This window comes from Hyla sarda, chromosome 6 (assembly GCF_029499605.1).
Source record: "Hyla sarda isolate aHylSar1 chromosome 6, aHylSar1.hap1, whole genome shotgun sequence".
NCBI lineage: Eukaryota > Metazoa > Chordata > Amphibia > Anura > Hylidae > Hyla > Hyla sarda.
Genome location: NC_079194.1, coordinates 280,495,079 through 280,510,897, shown reverse-complemented (window position 1 = coordinate 280,510,897; position 15,819 = coordinate 280,495,079). Strand labels below are relative to the sequence as shown.

Genomic DNA, 15,819 nt, shown 5'->3' with positions numbered 1-15,819 from the left:
TAGGTATGGGGACCCCTAGTGGTGGGATTTTCATGAGATGTTTTCTTTATTAATTATTCAAAAAATGTTAAACAGCCGTATTACTCCCTGGCAGGGAGCAGTGCTTAGCTTATCTGTGTCCTGGATGCAGTCTGAGATTTAGGACTCCAGCATGAGTCTGAAATCTATAAAAAAAAAAGGCTTGCGGCCAGGACTGGTAGGGAGACCCTTAGTGGTCATTTTTCCAAAGTGGAAAATAAATAGGAAGAAGCATATTTTTTAATAACATGCTATTGGAAAGTTATTCTGCATACATTATTCTATAATATATCAAAAGTTTTTTTTGATGAAAGGTACCCTTTAAATAATTGTACCCATGGCCTCCCAAAACCATCTTGAATGTCTTTTCATCATACATCCCATATATCTATTTATTACATTAAAATGGTTTTCCCATAAAGTTATTTGGATTTACTTTAAATGTAAAGCATTTTGATTTTATTTATATATACCTTGCCACAAGAGTGTTTCTGCTCAAAAAATAAACTTGTTACTGTATCGTTCAAGTGCTACCTAGTTTCCTCACACTTCTGTCTATCCACCTTCTATATTCTGTGCAGCCTTTTTACTGAAATCTTGGAAGTAATCTAAAGATCGCTTAAAGGGGAGAGACTGCAATGATCATTGGCTTCTTCTCTGCTTGTCAGAGAAGAAAAGTAGCAGACAAGGTGGGATCCTTAGCTTCCCTAACAAGCAGAGAACTGGCAGCTGCACAGAAATTAACATGGTCTCTGCTTATCCTAGTAGTTACAACACTATTTAGTTACAACAAAGCATGGACACAGGACTGAACAGGTGCAGATATGCTGCCTGCCCACAAACCCTCAAAGGAACCATGTGGTTCATGGGCCAACAAAATATAAGAACATTTACCTAAAAGTAAAGTGTCACCCAAAGACATGGTTAAAACAAGGACATAATTTTAAACAAAAATGGATTCATGTGATAATCCACTTAACATATAGGTATCATTACAAACATCCCAACTACAACGTTTTGGTCATCTACACCAGTGTTTCCCGACCTTTTTTGGGTCGGGGCACCCCTACCGAGGTTGACGAGCAAAAAAAAAAAAAAAAATGTGATTCCTATGCACACTGCATATATCTTGCATATTTTATTTATTTTATTTTATTTATTTATATAGCGCCTACAGATTCCACAGCGCTTACAATTATGGGGTACACACAAAGACAAGTATCAGACATAAAATTACACAATAACTATTCAAACAAGAGGTGTGGGGATATGTTGAGGATATTCCTAATGTAGAGCAATAACTGGCACTACCCACTATTACAACACTTATTCCACAAACATCAGAATGAATGGAGAGCTGAGATCCCACAGCTGGACTATGCACAAAGTAGGTAAGGGGTGCTGATCTCTGAGAAATCCAGGAATTGTCCAAATCATTCACAATGAGAAGAAGAAAGATAAGATCGCACTCACCAGTCCTATAAATTCATGCTTTATTTCTGTGAATGGGGGTTACATCTAATATGGCAGGTGAAGGAGCGACACGTGTTTCACGCTACAAGCGCAGCATCTGGCTCAGCCAGACGATGCGCTTGTAGCGTGAAACACATGTCGCTCCTTCACCTGCCATATGAGATGTAACCCCCGTTCACAGAAATAAAGCATGAATTTATAGGACTGGTGAGTGCGATCTTATCTTTCTTCTTCTCATTGTGAATAATATGTTGAAGATAGGTTGAGGCCAATTAAAGAATGTTATAGGCCTGCCTGAAGAGATGTGTTTTTAGGCCACGTTTGAAACTATGGATGTTGTTGTTGAGTCTGAGGGACTGAGGGATAGCATTCCAGAGAACCGGTGCAGCACGAGTGAAGTCTTGGAGACGGGAGTGAGAAGTTCGGATTATAGAAGATGTTAGTGTGAGATCATTAGTAGATCGGAGAGAATGTGTAGGATGGTAGACGGAGATGAGAGAGGAGATGTAGGGAGGTGCAGCATTGTGGAGAGCTTTGTGTGTGAAACTGAGGATTTTGTACTGTATTCTGGACTGAATTGGTAACCAGTGTAGTGACTGGCACAGGGAGGAGGCGTCGGTGTAGCGGCTGGAGAGGAAGATGAGTCTGGCTGCGGCATTAAGGATGGACTGGAGAGGAGAAAGTTTGGAGAAAGGAAGGCCTATTAGTAAAGAGTTACAGTAGTCGAGGCGGGAGTGAATCAAAGCAATAATGAGAGTTTTAGCAGTTTCAGTAGTGAGAAACGGGCGGATTCTTATAATGTTTTTGAGATGCAGGTGACAAGAACGTGAAAGAGACTGAATATGAGGAGTGAAAGACAGATCAGAGTCAAGTATAACTCCAAGACAGCGAGCCTGCTGCCTGGGAGTTATGGTAGTACCACATACCGAGATGGAAATGTCAGGGTTAGGTACAGTATCAGTTGATGGAGAAAAGACAAGAAGTTCTGTTTTAGAAAGATTTAGTTTCAGATATAAAGAGGACATGATGTCTGAGACAGCAGAGAGACAGTCACTGGTATTCTGTAGGAGTGCAGGGGTGATGTTGGAGGAAGAGGTATAGAGTTGGGTGTCAGCATAGAGGTGTTACTGGAAACCAAATCTACTGATTGTTTTTCCAATGGGGGATGTGTAGAGTGAAAAGAGTAGAGGACCCAGGACCGATCCCTGGGGAACCCCAGCAGCAAGGGGAAGAGGAGGAGAAGTAGAGCCAGAAAACGAGACGCTAAAGGAGCGGCCAGAGAGATAGGAGGAAAACCAGGCGAGAGCAGAGTCCTTGAGACCGATGGAGCGGAGACTACTGAGGAGGAGTTGGTGATCCATAGTGTCAAAAGCTGCAGACAGGTCCAAGAGAATCAATAAAGAGAAATTGCCATTTAATTTGGCCGTCAGAAGATCGTTAGTGACTTTGGTTAGGGCCGTTTCTGTGGAGTGAAGGGAGCGGAAACCAGACTGTAAGGGGTCAAGGAGAGAGTTCTCGGAGAGATAGCGGATAAGGCTGGAGTAGACCAAGCGTTCGAGGAGTTTGGAGATAAAGGGGAGATTTGAGACGGGTCGATAGTTGGCTGCACAGGACGGGTCCAGAGATGGTTTTTTCAATAGTGGGGTTATGATAGAGTGTTTGAAGGAGGAGGGAAAGACCCCAGGGAGAGGGTAAAGATTTTAGTTAGGTGACAGCTGATAGCAGGAGAGAGAGACTGGATGAGGTGTGAAGGCATGGGGTCACTAGAGCAGATAGTGGGGCGGGCGGAGGAGAGGAGCCTGGAAACCTCATCCTCCCTTACAGGCTCAAAAACTGAGAGTGATGAAGAGGAGACATGGCTGGGAATTGGATCAGAACTTTTAGGGGACTGGGAGAGGATTTCATCACGAATGTCATCGATTTTAGTTTTGAAGTATTTGGCGAGGTCTTCAGCACAGAGATCAATGATTCGGGTCTGTACTTTAGGCTGAAGGAGAGAGTTGAACGTGTCAAAAAGGTGTTTTGGGTTGTTAGACAGAGAGGTAAAATATGTTTGTTTGGCGGGGTGAAGAGCGGAGTAATAGGATTTAAGCATGAATTTATAGTGCAGATAGTCTGAAGAAGTCTTAGTTTTCCTCCACAGGCGTTCAGCACACCTAGAGCATCGCCTGAGAAAGTGGTTGTTAGCGTGTGCCAGGGTTGCTGCCGTCTGTGTCGGGAGGTTCGTGTTTTAGAGGGTGCCATTTGATCCAGGGTAGACTTGAGGGTGTCATGGTAATATTTGGCTGCTAGATTAGGGGAGGAGAGAGAAGAGATTGGTGATAGGGAAGATTGTAGAATGTCTATAAATTGACTGGTGTTTATGGCACGCAGGTTTCTGTAAGTGTACAAGGTTGGAGTGTCTGGAAGAGGATAGGAGTTACTGATAGAGAAAGAGAGAAGGTTGTGGTCAGAGAGCTCAAAAGGAGAATTAGTGAATTTAGAGACAAAGCAAAGTCTAGAGAAGATCAAGTCCAGTGTATTCTCATCCTTGTGTGTGGGAGAGTCATAAGCTGTGAAAGGGCAAAGGAGGAGGTTAAAGAGAAAAGCCAAGAGGCAGAAGAGGAGATTGGGGTATCAATGGGGATATTAAAATCACCCATGATGAGTGTAGGTGTTTCTGAGGAAAGAAAGTAAGGGAGCCAGGTGGCAAAATGATCCAGGAACATTTGGGGAGAACCAGGAGGACAATAGATGACCGCCACTCTGAGAGACAATGGGCGGAAGAGCCTGAGGGTGTGGACCTCAAAAGAGGGAAATGTGAGTGAGGGTAATGGGGGGATGACTTGAAAAGTGCATTGTCGGGCTAGAAGCACCCCAACTCCTCCACCATGCCTGGTGTCAGATCTAGGGGTATGGGAAAAATGAAGGTCACCATAAGATAAAGCAGCGAGAGAAGCAATGTCAGAAGGTAGTATCCATGTTTCTGTGAGAGCCAGCAGATTAAGAGAATTAGTGAGAAATAAGTCATGAATCTGGGTGAGCTTATTGCACACAGATCGAGAATTTAGAAGAGCGCAGTTAAAGTTTGTAGTGATTCCGCAAGAGGCAGATAGTGTAGAGCAAATATAAGTGAAAGGTGGGCCAGGGTTAGGAGCAATGTCCCCAGCAGCTAAAAGCAGAAGAAAGAAGAGGGAGAGCAGATGGCTGGGTGAAGTGATGGAGCGACTTCTGTGCTGTACCATGGAATGAGGTGACTCTGGGTGGTTTATGATGGTGAGCAGTGCATGCAAGCAATACATAGGTGAGGGAAGGAGGCATGGACAGATGTATATAGAGTCCACCGGAGAAATCGGTGGGGGATAGAAGAGAAAATGTATTGCAATGATGTAAGTAATAAGTGAGTGCATGTTTGTTTTTGTTTTTTTCTGAAAAAGAGTGACTTACTTTTGTAGTTATAATGTTGAGTTAGTTCCCTTTTGTTCCCTTCTGGTTCAATTCTGGTATAATTCTTGATGTCACACTTAAGAAGCACTTTAGATGGCAGTTTTAGATGGCATATTTGAATGTCTCCAGACCTTAGGTCTAACAGACCTATAGCCTCTAATATATAGTGCTAGGGTAAGCCAGAAAATTGGCAGAGGAGTGCAATCAGGTGTGAAAAAGGGTGGGGAGCAATAAAATTTGGGGAAGAAAGTTAAGAAATAATAAACAATTTGGGATCACTCAGGGGAAATAAATTGTGATCAAACAAAACTGCATATATCTTATTTTCCCCCACATTAGGTTGGCAGTATAGTTACCCCCACATTAGGTTGTAGTTCCCCCACATTAGGTCCAGTATAGTTCCCCCCATTAGGTCCAGTATAGTTCCCCCACATTAGGCCCAGTATAGCCCCCCCACATTAGGTCCAGTATATACCCCCCACATTAGGTGCAGTATAGTCCCCTCCACATTAGGTGCAGTACAGTTACCCCACATTAGATTGTAGTTCCTCCACATTAGGTGCAGTATAGTCCCCCCACATTAGGTGCAGTATAGTTCCCCCACAGACATACAGCCTTCCGCCATACAGTGTATTACTGAAGGCTGTATGCCTGTGTACTGCCCCACTTCGGTGTTCCGAGTACCGCTCCTCCGGTCCGGCTATAGCAGTAGGTCCCGGGACCGGAGGAGCGGTGCTCGGAACACCGAAGGAGACACGCCGCTGGTAACACTTACCAAGTTGACAGCGCGCGTCCTCCTCGCTGCTCCGGTCCTCCGCGATTGTTGCTATGGGCGCATGCATAGGACGTCAGGGACATCCCTGCGTGCGCTACCTCCCGGCACTCCCTGCGTTTTTAAAGTAAACGCGGGGCCGCAGGGACTTAATAGAGGCATCCCTGTGTCCTGAAAGCGGGTGTTTTTCCCACGGCACACCTTACACTATGTCACGGCACACTAGCGTGCCGCGACACAGTGGTTGAAAAGCACTGCTCTAATATGTAGAATATAATTCACCTTTCCTGGAGCAGAACAAGCTAAACTCTAGCTTTATCAAACGGGGAAAACATCATTACTATATAGAGCGGATATTCATTTTATCCTCCTAGTTATCATTTCAAAAGAAGATTGTTTTTTATTCTTACAGATCTTTGCATTCTTTTGTGCCAATATGATGTCCTTTCCAACAAATTACCTGTATTAACCTTTTTTGCTTATCCTTGCAGAATGCCATTGCTATTGTTTTTTGTGCCTCTTTATACTCAGCGTACTGTTTTGATTTCATTATAGGAATGATTTCTATTGGTTATCTCTTGTCTTTATCAAACAATATTGTACAGCCCAACTATATGAAGTAACTGCTCCTATTCATCTCTTCACCAGATGCTGTAGATAATCATAGATCTTTTAATGACAAACATGGATTCGGTGGGAAACGTGAGCTACTGCTAGAAGAAGATGTAAAGTCAGGTAATGTGCGCTACCATTATACTAAAATGTTTCCCATTTGTTAGCTAAAATTCTCTGGTAGCTCAAGGCTACCCTCTAGCGTCTGCAGAAAAAAATGCAGCCTGGAATGAGTTACGTTAGGCGAAGGGGATTTTATTCAGGTATTAAAGGGGTTATCCAGGAAAAAAACTTTTTTTTATTTATCAACTGGCTCCAGAAAGTTAACCAGATTTGTAAATGACTTCTATTCAAAAATCTTAATCCTTTCAGTACTTATGAGCTGCTGAAGTTGAGTTGTTTTTTTTCTGTCTAAGTGCTCTCTGATTACATGTGTCTCGGGAACTGTCCATAGTAGAAACAAATCCCCATAGCAAACCTCTTCTACTCTGTGCAGTTCCCGAGACAAGCAGAGATGTCAGCAGAGAGCACTGTTGCCAGACAGAAAAGAACAACTCAACTTCAGCAGCTGATAATTATTAGCAGGATTAAGAATTTTTAATAGAAGTAATTTACAAATCTGTTTAACTTTCTGGAGCCAGTTGATATATATAAAAAAAAGTTTTTCCTGGAATACCCCTTTAAGAAGGTCCTAGACCGCGATCATGATGGCCTCAGATAGACCAATAAATTCTATTGATTTTGCTTTATATTGATTTTTGTATACCCTTACAAACATCACCCTTACTTCTGCTCTTTTGTCAAAATTGCATTTAAATAAGCACTGTTGTTTGCAAAAACTTTTTCATATGATGAAGATAAAAACATTATATATATATATATATATATATATATATATATATATATATATATTTGTAATATATATTGCTTAAAAAAAGCATAGAATTTAATTGATCAACTGGTGCTAGAAAAGGTAAACAGATTTGTAAATGACTTCTATTTAAAAATCTTAATCCTTCCAGTACTTATCAGATGCTACAGATGAAGTTCTTTTCTTTTTGAATTTCTTTTCTGCCTGACCACAGTGCTCTCTGCTGACACCTCTGTCCGTGTCAGGAACTGTCAAGAGCAGGAAAGGTTTGCTATGGGGATTTGCTCCTACTCTGGACAGTTTCTTACATGGACAGAGGTGTCAGCAGAAAGCACCGTGGACAGACTGGAAAGAACTACACAACTTAAAGTAGCAATCTTTGCAGATGATACTAAACTCTGTAAAGCCATAAACACTATAGAGGACAGTGCACTGTTACAAATGGATCTGGATAGGTTGGAAGTTTGGGCTGGGAAGTGGCAGATGAGGTTCAATACTGATAAATGTAAGGTAATGCACATGGGGAAGAAAAATCCGGGCTGGGATTATGTATTAAATGGGAGAACACTTGGGACGACTGATGTGGAAAAGGACTTAGGAGTCTTAGTTAACAGTAAATTTAGCTGTAGTGACCAGTGTCAGGCAGCTGCTGCCAAGGCAAATAAAATCATGGGGTGCATCAATAGGGGCATAGATGCCCACGACAAGGAAATAATTCTACAGCTGTACAAATCACTAGTCAGACCACACATAGAATACTGTGCACAGTACTGGGCACCAGTGTACAAGAAAGATATAGTGGTGCTGGAGAGGGTTCAAAGACGGGCAACCAGGGTAATAAGGGGAATGGGAGGACTACAGTACCCAGAAAGATTATCAGAATTAGGGTTATTTAGCTTAGAAAAAAGAAGGCTTAGGGGAGACCTAATAACTATGTATAAATATATCAAGGGACAGTACAGAGATCTCTCCCATGATCTATTTATACCCAGGACTGTATCTATAACAAGGGGGCATCCTCTACGTCTAGAGGAAAGAAGGTTTCTACACCAGCACAGACGGGGGTTCTTTACTGTAAGAGCAGTGAGACTGTATATTCTCTGCCTGAGGAGGTGGTCATGGGGAACTCTGTAAAAGAGTTCATAAGGGGTCTGGATGCATTTTTGGAGAATAATAACATTAAAGGTTATGGATTCTAGATCTATAGGGACAGAAGGTTGATCCAAGGATTTATTCTGATGCCATATTTGGAGTATGAGTTTTTTTTGCCTTCCTCTGGATCAACTCAGTAGGGACTCATTAGGGTTATAGGTTGAACTTGATGGACTCTTTATAGGTTATAGGTTGAACTTGATGGTCTTTTTTCAACCTTATGAACCATGAACTATGAACTTCCTCTGTAGTGTACAGCAGCTGATAAGTACTGGAAGGATTAAGATTTTTAAATAGAAGTAATTTACAAATCTGTTTAACTTTCTGGCACCAGTTGATAAAAAAAAATAAAATAAATCCCACCGGAGAGTCAAAGTCATATATAGAGAGACACGTGTAAAAAGATAATATGATGGCCATGGCTCTTCTTTTATCTATCATTTTCCCATTGTTTTCTCAATACTGACCTACTGTATCAAGATTTTAGTTATTTTCCGTCACTATTAATTAACCTTAGCATGACTAGTCCTCCCTGGTATAATGCTCTATCACAGCCTATAAAGTTTTTATAATAGGATCATTAAAATGTTAAAACACAACAGGAGAGGATGAATATTTAACCTGAAAGTGACCCTAGTTATGGGAGACGCAATCTGATTATTTGAAGAAAATAACAACCGGATGTTATTTGTTTCATTCAGTGTCATGTTATTGCATTTAGAGATTTAGCAGATTTTGCTCCATGTGAAGCTTTTGAGCATGTACATATATTATTTATGATAATTATTATGATAATCTACATATGCACAGTAGCCTGTGCCTACCCTACATATGAGTAGTGGGATATTGATAGCATTGCTGATGTGATACAAGACATTGCACATTGGACAGATAGATATTAAAGGGGTACTCTGCTGCTCAGCGTTTGGAACAAACTGTTCTGAACGCTGGAGCCGGCAGCTAGTGACGTCATAGCCCCACCCCCTCATGATGTCACACCCGCCCCCTCAATGCAAGTCTATGGGAGGGGACGTGACGGTCGTCATGCCCCCTCCAATAGACTTGCATTGATGGGGCAGGGCGTGATGTCAAAAGGGGACGGGGCTATGATGCCACGAGCTGCTGGAGCAGTTTGTTCCAAACGCAGGGTTAGATACATTCCTGGAACAAAATAACATTAATGCTTATGCAGAAATATAAAATCCCATCCCTTCCCCCAATATCCCACCACACCCCTACCCTTCAATTCCCTGGTTTAACTTGATGGACGTATGTCTTTTTTCGACCGTACTAACTATATAACAGCGGAGTACCCCTTTAAAGGGGTACTCCCGTGGAAAACTTTTTTTTTTTTAAATCAACTAGTGCCAGAAAGTTAAACAGATTGGTAAATTACTTCTATTAAAAAATCTTAATCTTTCCAGTACTTATTATGGGTTACATACTACAGAAGAAATGCTTATCTTTTTAGATTTCTCTGATGTCATGACCACAGTGCTCTCTGCTGACCTCTGCTGTCCATTTTAGGAATTGTCCAGAGCAGCATATGTTTGCTACGGGGATTTTCTCCTGCTCTGGACAGTTCCTAAAATGGACAGCAGAGGTCAGCAGAGAGCAGTGTGGTCATGACATCAGAGAAATCTAAAAAGACAAGCGTTTCCTCTGTAATATATAGCCCCTAAAAAGTACTGGAAGGATTAAGATTTTTTTAATAGAAGTAATTTACAAATCTGTTTAACTTTCTGGCACAAGTTGATTTTAAAAAAAAAGTTTTACACGGGAGTGCCCCTTTAAGTCCTTTGTCATTAAAGTGAAGTGCTGGGTCTGGTGAGACTCCAAGGAGGTCCCCTGAGACCTACAGCTTCAGGTCTTCTGAATGTTCCCTTGAAATGATTGATGATAATAGTAGCTAGAACAAGACAAGAGACTTAGGGAAGCTCAATGCAACTTTTTGCCATGCTCGACAAAGGGGGGAGGGGGGGGGGGGGGTCAGGAAGTGCAGCCTGGTGTGAAGGGGGTGTTTTTTGCAGGAATGTTGATGCAAAGGGAGATGTCGCCCTCTAAAGTTTGAGTCTTAGCATACATACGACTAGACTCTATTACAGTTAATAGCAGGGCCAAGGATCCTGTAATGCAGTATACATAGGGAGGACTTTATCAGTCCATGTACGCCAGTTTTCTGTTATTCAAAAGTGGCCAATTTTTGCTCACAGCTCATTTTACGCAAAAATTTGCTACTTTCAACCAATTTGCTACTTTCGACCATGTTACTTTTCCTTAAAAGTGAGTGGGGCTTAGAGTGTGCGGATGTAGCCTCCCAGAGTCTACTATAATTTATCCCAGAAAAACAGGCTTGACTTATAGCAGAGACCTATGTCAGCCCATACCTGGTGTAAATTGTGGCGCGTGGACAGCGGGTACTATCGGTACTATGCAAATAACTAAAAAACGAGAATCCAAGTGGCACTACTGCAATTTAGCTATTGCTTCCATATCCAACAGACCAGTAAAGGATACCATCAGTGGGTCTATAGGCATAAATAGGCCCCTCGGTGGTGCTAGGACAAATGATAACCAGTATTAAAATGTGTAGTATAAGTGAAAATAGGTAATCCTGCACTCACCGCATGGGTACCGCAACTTCTGCTCCTTCTCCCGGATCCTCCGTCAGCTTAGCAGTCATCCATGGCGTGGGGCGCTCAGAGCGCCCCACGCCATGGATGTCTGCTGAGCTGACGGAGGATCCGGGAGAAGGAGCAGAAGTTGCAGTACCCATGCGGTGAGTGCAGGATTACCAATTTTCACTTATAGTACACTATCGGTACTATACTGTGGCTCCACATAAGATGAAATAGTATGACGATGTAATACAGCTATGTATATGACCTGCAGGAAATTACTTTAGTCACATATGCTTGGAATGATTGGTAGAAATGAAAGATTACTTTGTGCCATGGGTCAACCTTTAGAATAATTCCACTACTCCAGTGGTTCCCAACCCATTTCTCAAGGCCCACCACCATTCTGGGTTTTTATCAGTTACTCCATTGGAATAGAACAGGGGAAAATCCAAATCCTGGACTGCTGGTGGCCTTGAGGATTGGGTTGGAGATGGTCCTACTCCATCTAACTCTGAGCTCTCTGTTCTTGTACTGAAGACTCTCACGCTGTAATGTTTTTTTGGACATCCCAAAAATGTTCATGATATATAAAACAGATATACATTTCAATATTTCTTTCTTTTTTCCAGGAAATTTTTTTAGAACCCTGTCTGACGACAATGTACTGCGGACACTGGTTGAATTTTTAACGTATTTACACCTGAAAGGTAAGGACAGTCACATGCAATGTTCTAAAACAAACAAGTTAGTTAAAATGTTCTAAAACAAACAAGAAGAGTTCAAATCAGCCTAGAAGCTTTCTGCCGGTATAACTACCTAATGGTGTTCTCCGGGAGACAATACTGACTGAAGCATTGTTTCCCGTAAACTATACCAATCTCTTATACCCAAATTTTTTTCTCGTTAAGCCAATCCAACAGGGCACCATTAATAGCTACAGTCATAAGTGAGAGAATTTGTTTCCCCTATAGAACCAAAAACAGAATTTTTTTTTAAATCTCAGTATATTTTATAAACGGTAATCTGTAACCATAGCCAAATGTAATGTTCCTCCACATCCCAAGACGGCTTACCTGACCTCCCAAGACTCCTTTGAAATTTAGTCAAAGCATATATGGTTCTCACTGGTATTTCATGGTACCATTTTACATTCAAGGGATCCAAACTGTTTTGACTTTAAAGGGGTTGTCAGACAAGAAGTTTTCTTGATAAAACAAAAATATGCCCAGGCTGCCTGCTTAAAGGGGTACTCCATTGTAAAACATTTTCTTTTAAAACAACTGGAGTCAGAAAGTTAAACAGATTTGTAAATTACTTAACCCTTCCAGTACTTATCAGTTGTTGTATACTACAGTTCTTTTTTCTTTTATTTTTGAATTTCCTTTCTGTCTGACCACAGTGCTCTCTGCTGACACCTCTGTCTATTTTAGGAACTGTTCAAAGTAGGAGAAAATCTCCATAGCAAACCTCTCCTGCTCTGGACAGTTCCTGACATGGACAGAGGTGGCAGCAGAGAGCACTGTGGTCAGGCAGAAAAGAAATTCCTGTGAGGCATACAGCAGCTGATAAGTACTGGAAGGATTAAGATATTTTAATAGAAGTAATTTAAAAATCTGTTTAACTTTCTGACACCAGTTGATTAAAAAAAATGTTTTCCAGTGAAGTACCCCTTTAACCAAAAAAAACTATACTTACCTCCTTCCCTCCCCCATAGCCTCTATCGTTGCTGACATCGTGCTGCCTGGTGTCTACTGCATTCCATTTCTTAGTGCTGGAGGTCAATATTGCCCCTCAGCTGATCACTGGTCACAGCAGTTATTGGCTGAGCGAAATATCATGTATTATCCCCTAGCACCAGAAATTTGATTGCGGTGGAGACCGAGCCTATGGTCAATTAATCACATTGCCTTTTAGCCAATCATGGACTAGGGCGAGACCGTGTGATTGGCTGAGTGGCAATGTGACTTATTAACTCCCAGCACCAGAAAGATGATCATGGCGAAGACCGGGGCTATGGTCAGTCAGTCCCAGTTCCATACAGCCAATTACTGGCAGCAGCGGTGATAGGCTGAGCAGCAATGTGACATATTGACCACCAGCACCAGGAAGTTGATCACAGCGGAGGCCGGGGGGGCTATGAACAATAAGTCATGGTGCCATTCAGCCGAACAGTGGCAGCAGCTGTGATTGGCTGAGCGGCAATGTGACATATTGACAACCAGCACCAGGAAATTGAGCGTGGCACGGCTATGGCCAATTAGTCACAGTAACATTCAGCCAATTACTGGCCGCAGAGACAATGTCCCTGATTTACTATTGTAAACCCAAACTGTTTTGTCGGGTTGTGCGCTAAAATGTGGTGACGTGCGCCAGAATTTGCTGCATTGCGCCACAAATATTGCCTACACCAGAATTTGTGACCAGAAAATAAAAAAAAAACAACCAACTCTCTATTTTACTAGAAAACCAAAGGATAAGGGATAAGATGTCTGATCTCCCTGCTGCACCCGGCGTTCATTTAGAGCATCAGTGCAGCGCCGGAGGCTTGTGACGCCATGGCCACCCCCCCCTCAATAAAAGTCTATGGGAGGGGGCGTCACGCCCCCTCCCATAGACTTTCATTGAGGGGGAGTGGCCGTGACGTCACAAGCAGGGCGTGATCGTGACGTCATGAGCCTCCGCCCTGCATCGCCAATCATCTGGCATGGAGCGAAGTTTGCTCCGTGCACCGGATCATGGTGGTCCCCAGCGGCGGGATCCCCACGGTCAGACATCTTATCCCCTATCCTTTGGCTAGGGAATATGATGTCTAGGGGTGGAGTACCCCTTTAAGCCTCGGCACCAGGAAGTTGAGTGTAATGGAGACCGGATACGGAGGCTACGGAAGGGAATGAGGGAGGAAGCCTGGGCATATATTTTACCGGAGTACCCCTTGTAATGGCCACTGTCACTTTGTTTGTAGTTTTGAAGCACATTTCCTTTTAGCTTTGTGCTACGTGACCGAGACAAACTTACAATGTAAGTCTATGGGATTTTCACCGCCACAGAGTAGGGAGGGAAGCCCCCTTCTGAACACAAACTTTTAACACGCCCCTAGGACATATCAAATAAAAAAATTTAAAGCAACTGGTAGAGTTTAAAGGGGTTATCCAGGAAAATACTTTTTATATATATATATATATATATATATATATTATATATATATATATATATATATATATATATCAACTGGCTCCAGAAAATTAAACAGATTTGTAAATTACTTCTATTAAAAAATCTTAATCCTTTCAGTACTTATAAGCTTCTGAAGTTAAGGTTGTTCTTTTCTAAGTGCTCTCTGATGACACAAGTCTCGGGAACCGCCCAGTTTAGAAGCAAATCCCCATAGCAAACCTCTTCTAAACTGTGCGGTTCCCGAGACACGTGTCATCAGAGAGCACTTAGACAGAAAAGAACAACCTTAACTTCAGAAGCTCATAAGTACTGAAAGGATTAAGATTTTTTAATAGAAGTAATTTACAAATCTGTTTAACTTTCTGGAGCCAGTTGATATATTATATATATATATATATATATATATATATATATATATATATATATATATATATATATATATATATATATATATATATATATATTGTGACGATCCGTCTTGGGGATTAGCTCTGGGATCGTCCTTGACCACGCCACAGGATGCGTTTCTTCTCAATAAACCAGCAAACAAATGCTTATAATGCAAATCTGGCACCTTGCCAGTTTTATTAGACAGGTTGCAGGGTAAGAAATAAACAAAAAGCAGGAACAAAACAAAATCCTAGACCGCCTGGTCACTGACTAAACAGATCAGCTTGTCCTGACTAACAACCGCTGAGCTTCCCTCAGCCGGTTAAACATATGTCCCCTGCAACCTTCTACTCACAATGTCACTCTCTTTGAGCCACTCAGCTCGGGCTGTGTACTCCTCAGCAGCCTCTGTCTCTTCCCTACAGCCCACATGCTGTCTCCTAGGAAGAGCCCCAACTATTCTGTCTCTTTTCCTTTTAAAACACACACTTTCCCTTCCTGATACCTCATTAATCAGGCCACAGGTGGAGCATTCTGCAGAGATAGCAAGGGAAATACACCCTTTCCTTGCCACACTGCCACAATATATATAAGTTTTTTCCTGGATAACGCCTTTAAAGCTTTCTGTCCTGATGACAGCTCCATTAACATGCCTTCTATTCTTTATTCCAGAGTCCGGCGCACTTGAAAATTTAACCTCTCCGACGTCCTCAGAAGAAACAAACCAGTCATGAAAATATAAATCCTTTGTATTTGATTGTATAATGATGAAATGACTAATCCAATAAATGTTTCCACTCAATGTCCATAAAGATCCTCTTATAAATATATTCCAATGATATTTTAGTGTATTTTTGCTTAAGTAAAATGAAGCTATACAATAAAAAATTTTGATGTTATTCATTTGATATGAGTTATCATATTATACCATAACTATCGTTCACACATTGCCTGTTCTTTACTTACCCGGGAAAGTGGAAACATTTGCGGTAAAAATTCACAGTGCAATACTTGTCTTGCCCGGGCACTGGCAACCCACACTATGCCACTGATCCACCGCAAATTTTTACTGCGTAATCTGTAGGTAATGGGGAGATTTATCAAAACCTGTCCGGAGGAAAAGTTGCTGTGTTGCCCATAGCAACCAAACAGATCGCTTCTTTCATTTTGCAGAGGCCTTTTTAAAAATGAAAGAAGCGATCTGATTGGTTGCTATGGGCGACACAGCAACTTTTCCTCTGGACAGGTTTTGATAAATCTCCCCCAAGATCTTATGCAGGGGTTAAAAGAGGTATCCAGTTAATAAAATC

The 15,819-nt window shown here is 41.8% G+C and overlaps 1 protein-coding gene across 2 annotated transcripts in view; it reads left to right on the top strand.

Moving 5' to 3' along the window:
* The window catches only part of GAL (galanin and GMAP prepropeptide), a 37,026-nt gene extending 21,618 nt beyond the window's left edge, over window positions 1–15,408 (top strand). For both annotated transcript variants that reach the window (XM_056528529.1, XM_056528530.1), the window contains 3 exons: window positions 6,338–6,424; window positions 11,575–11,652; window positions 15,182–15,408. In XM_056528529.1, the coding sequence (XP_056384504.1) occupies window positions 6,338–6,424; window positions 11,575–11,652; window positions 15,182–15,243 (227 nt within the window). In that variant the 3' untranslated portion in view covers window positions 15,244–15,408. The remainder of the gene's footprint in view (window positions 1–6,337; window positions 6,425–11,574; window positions 11,653–15,181) is intronic.
* The last annotated feature ends 411 nt before the right edge of the window (window positions 15,409–15,819 follow it).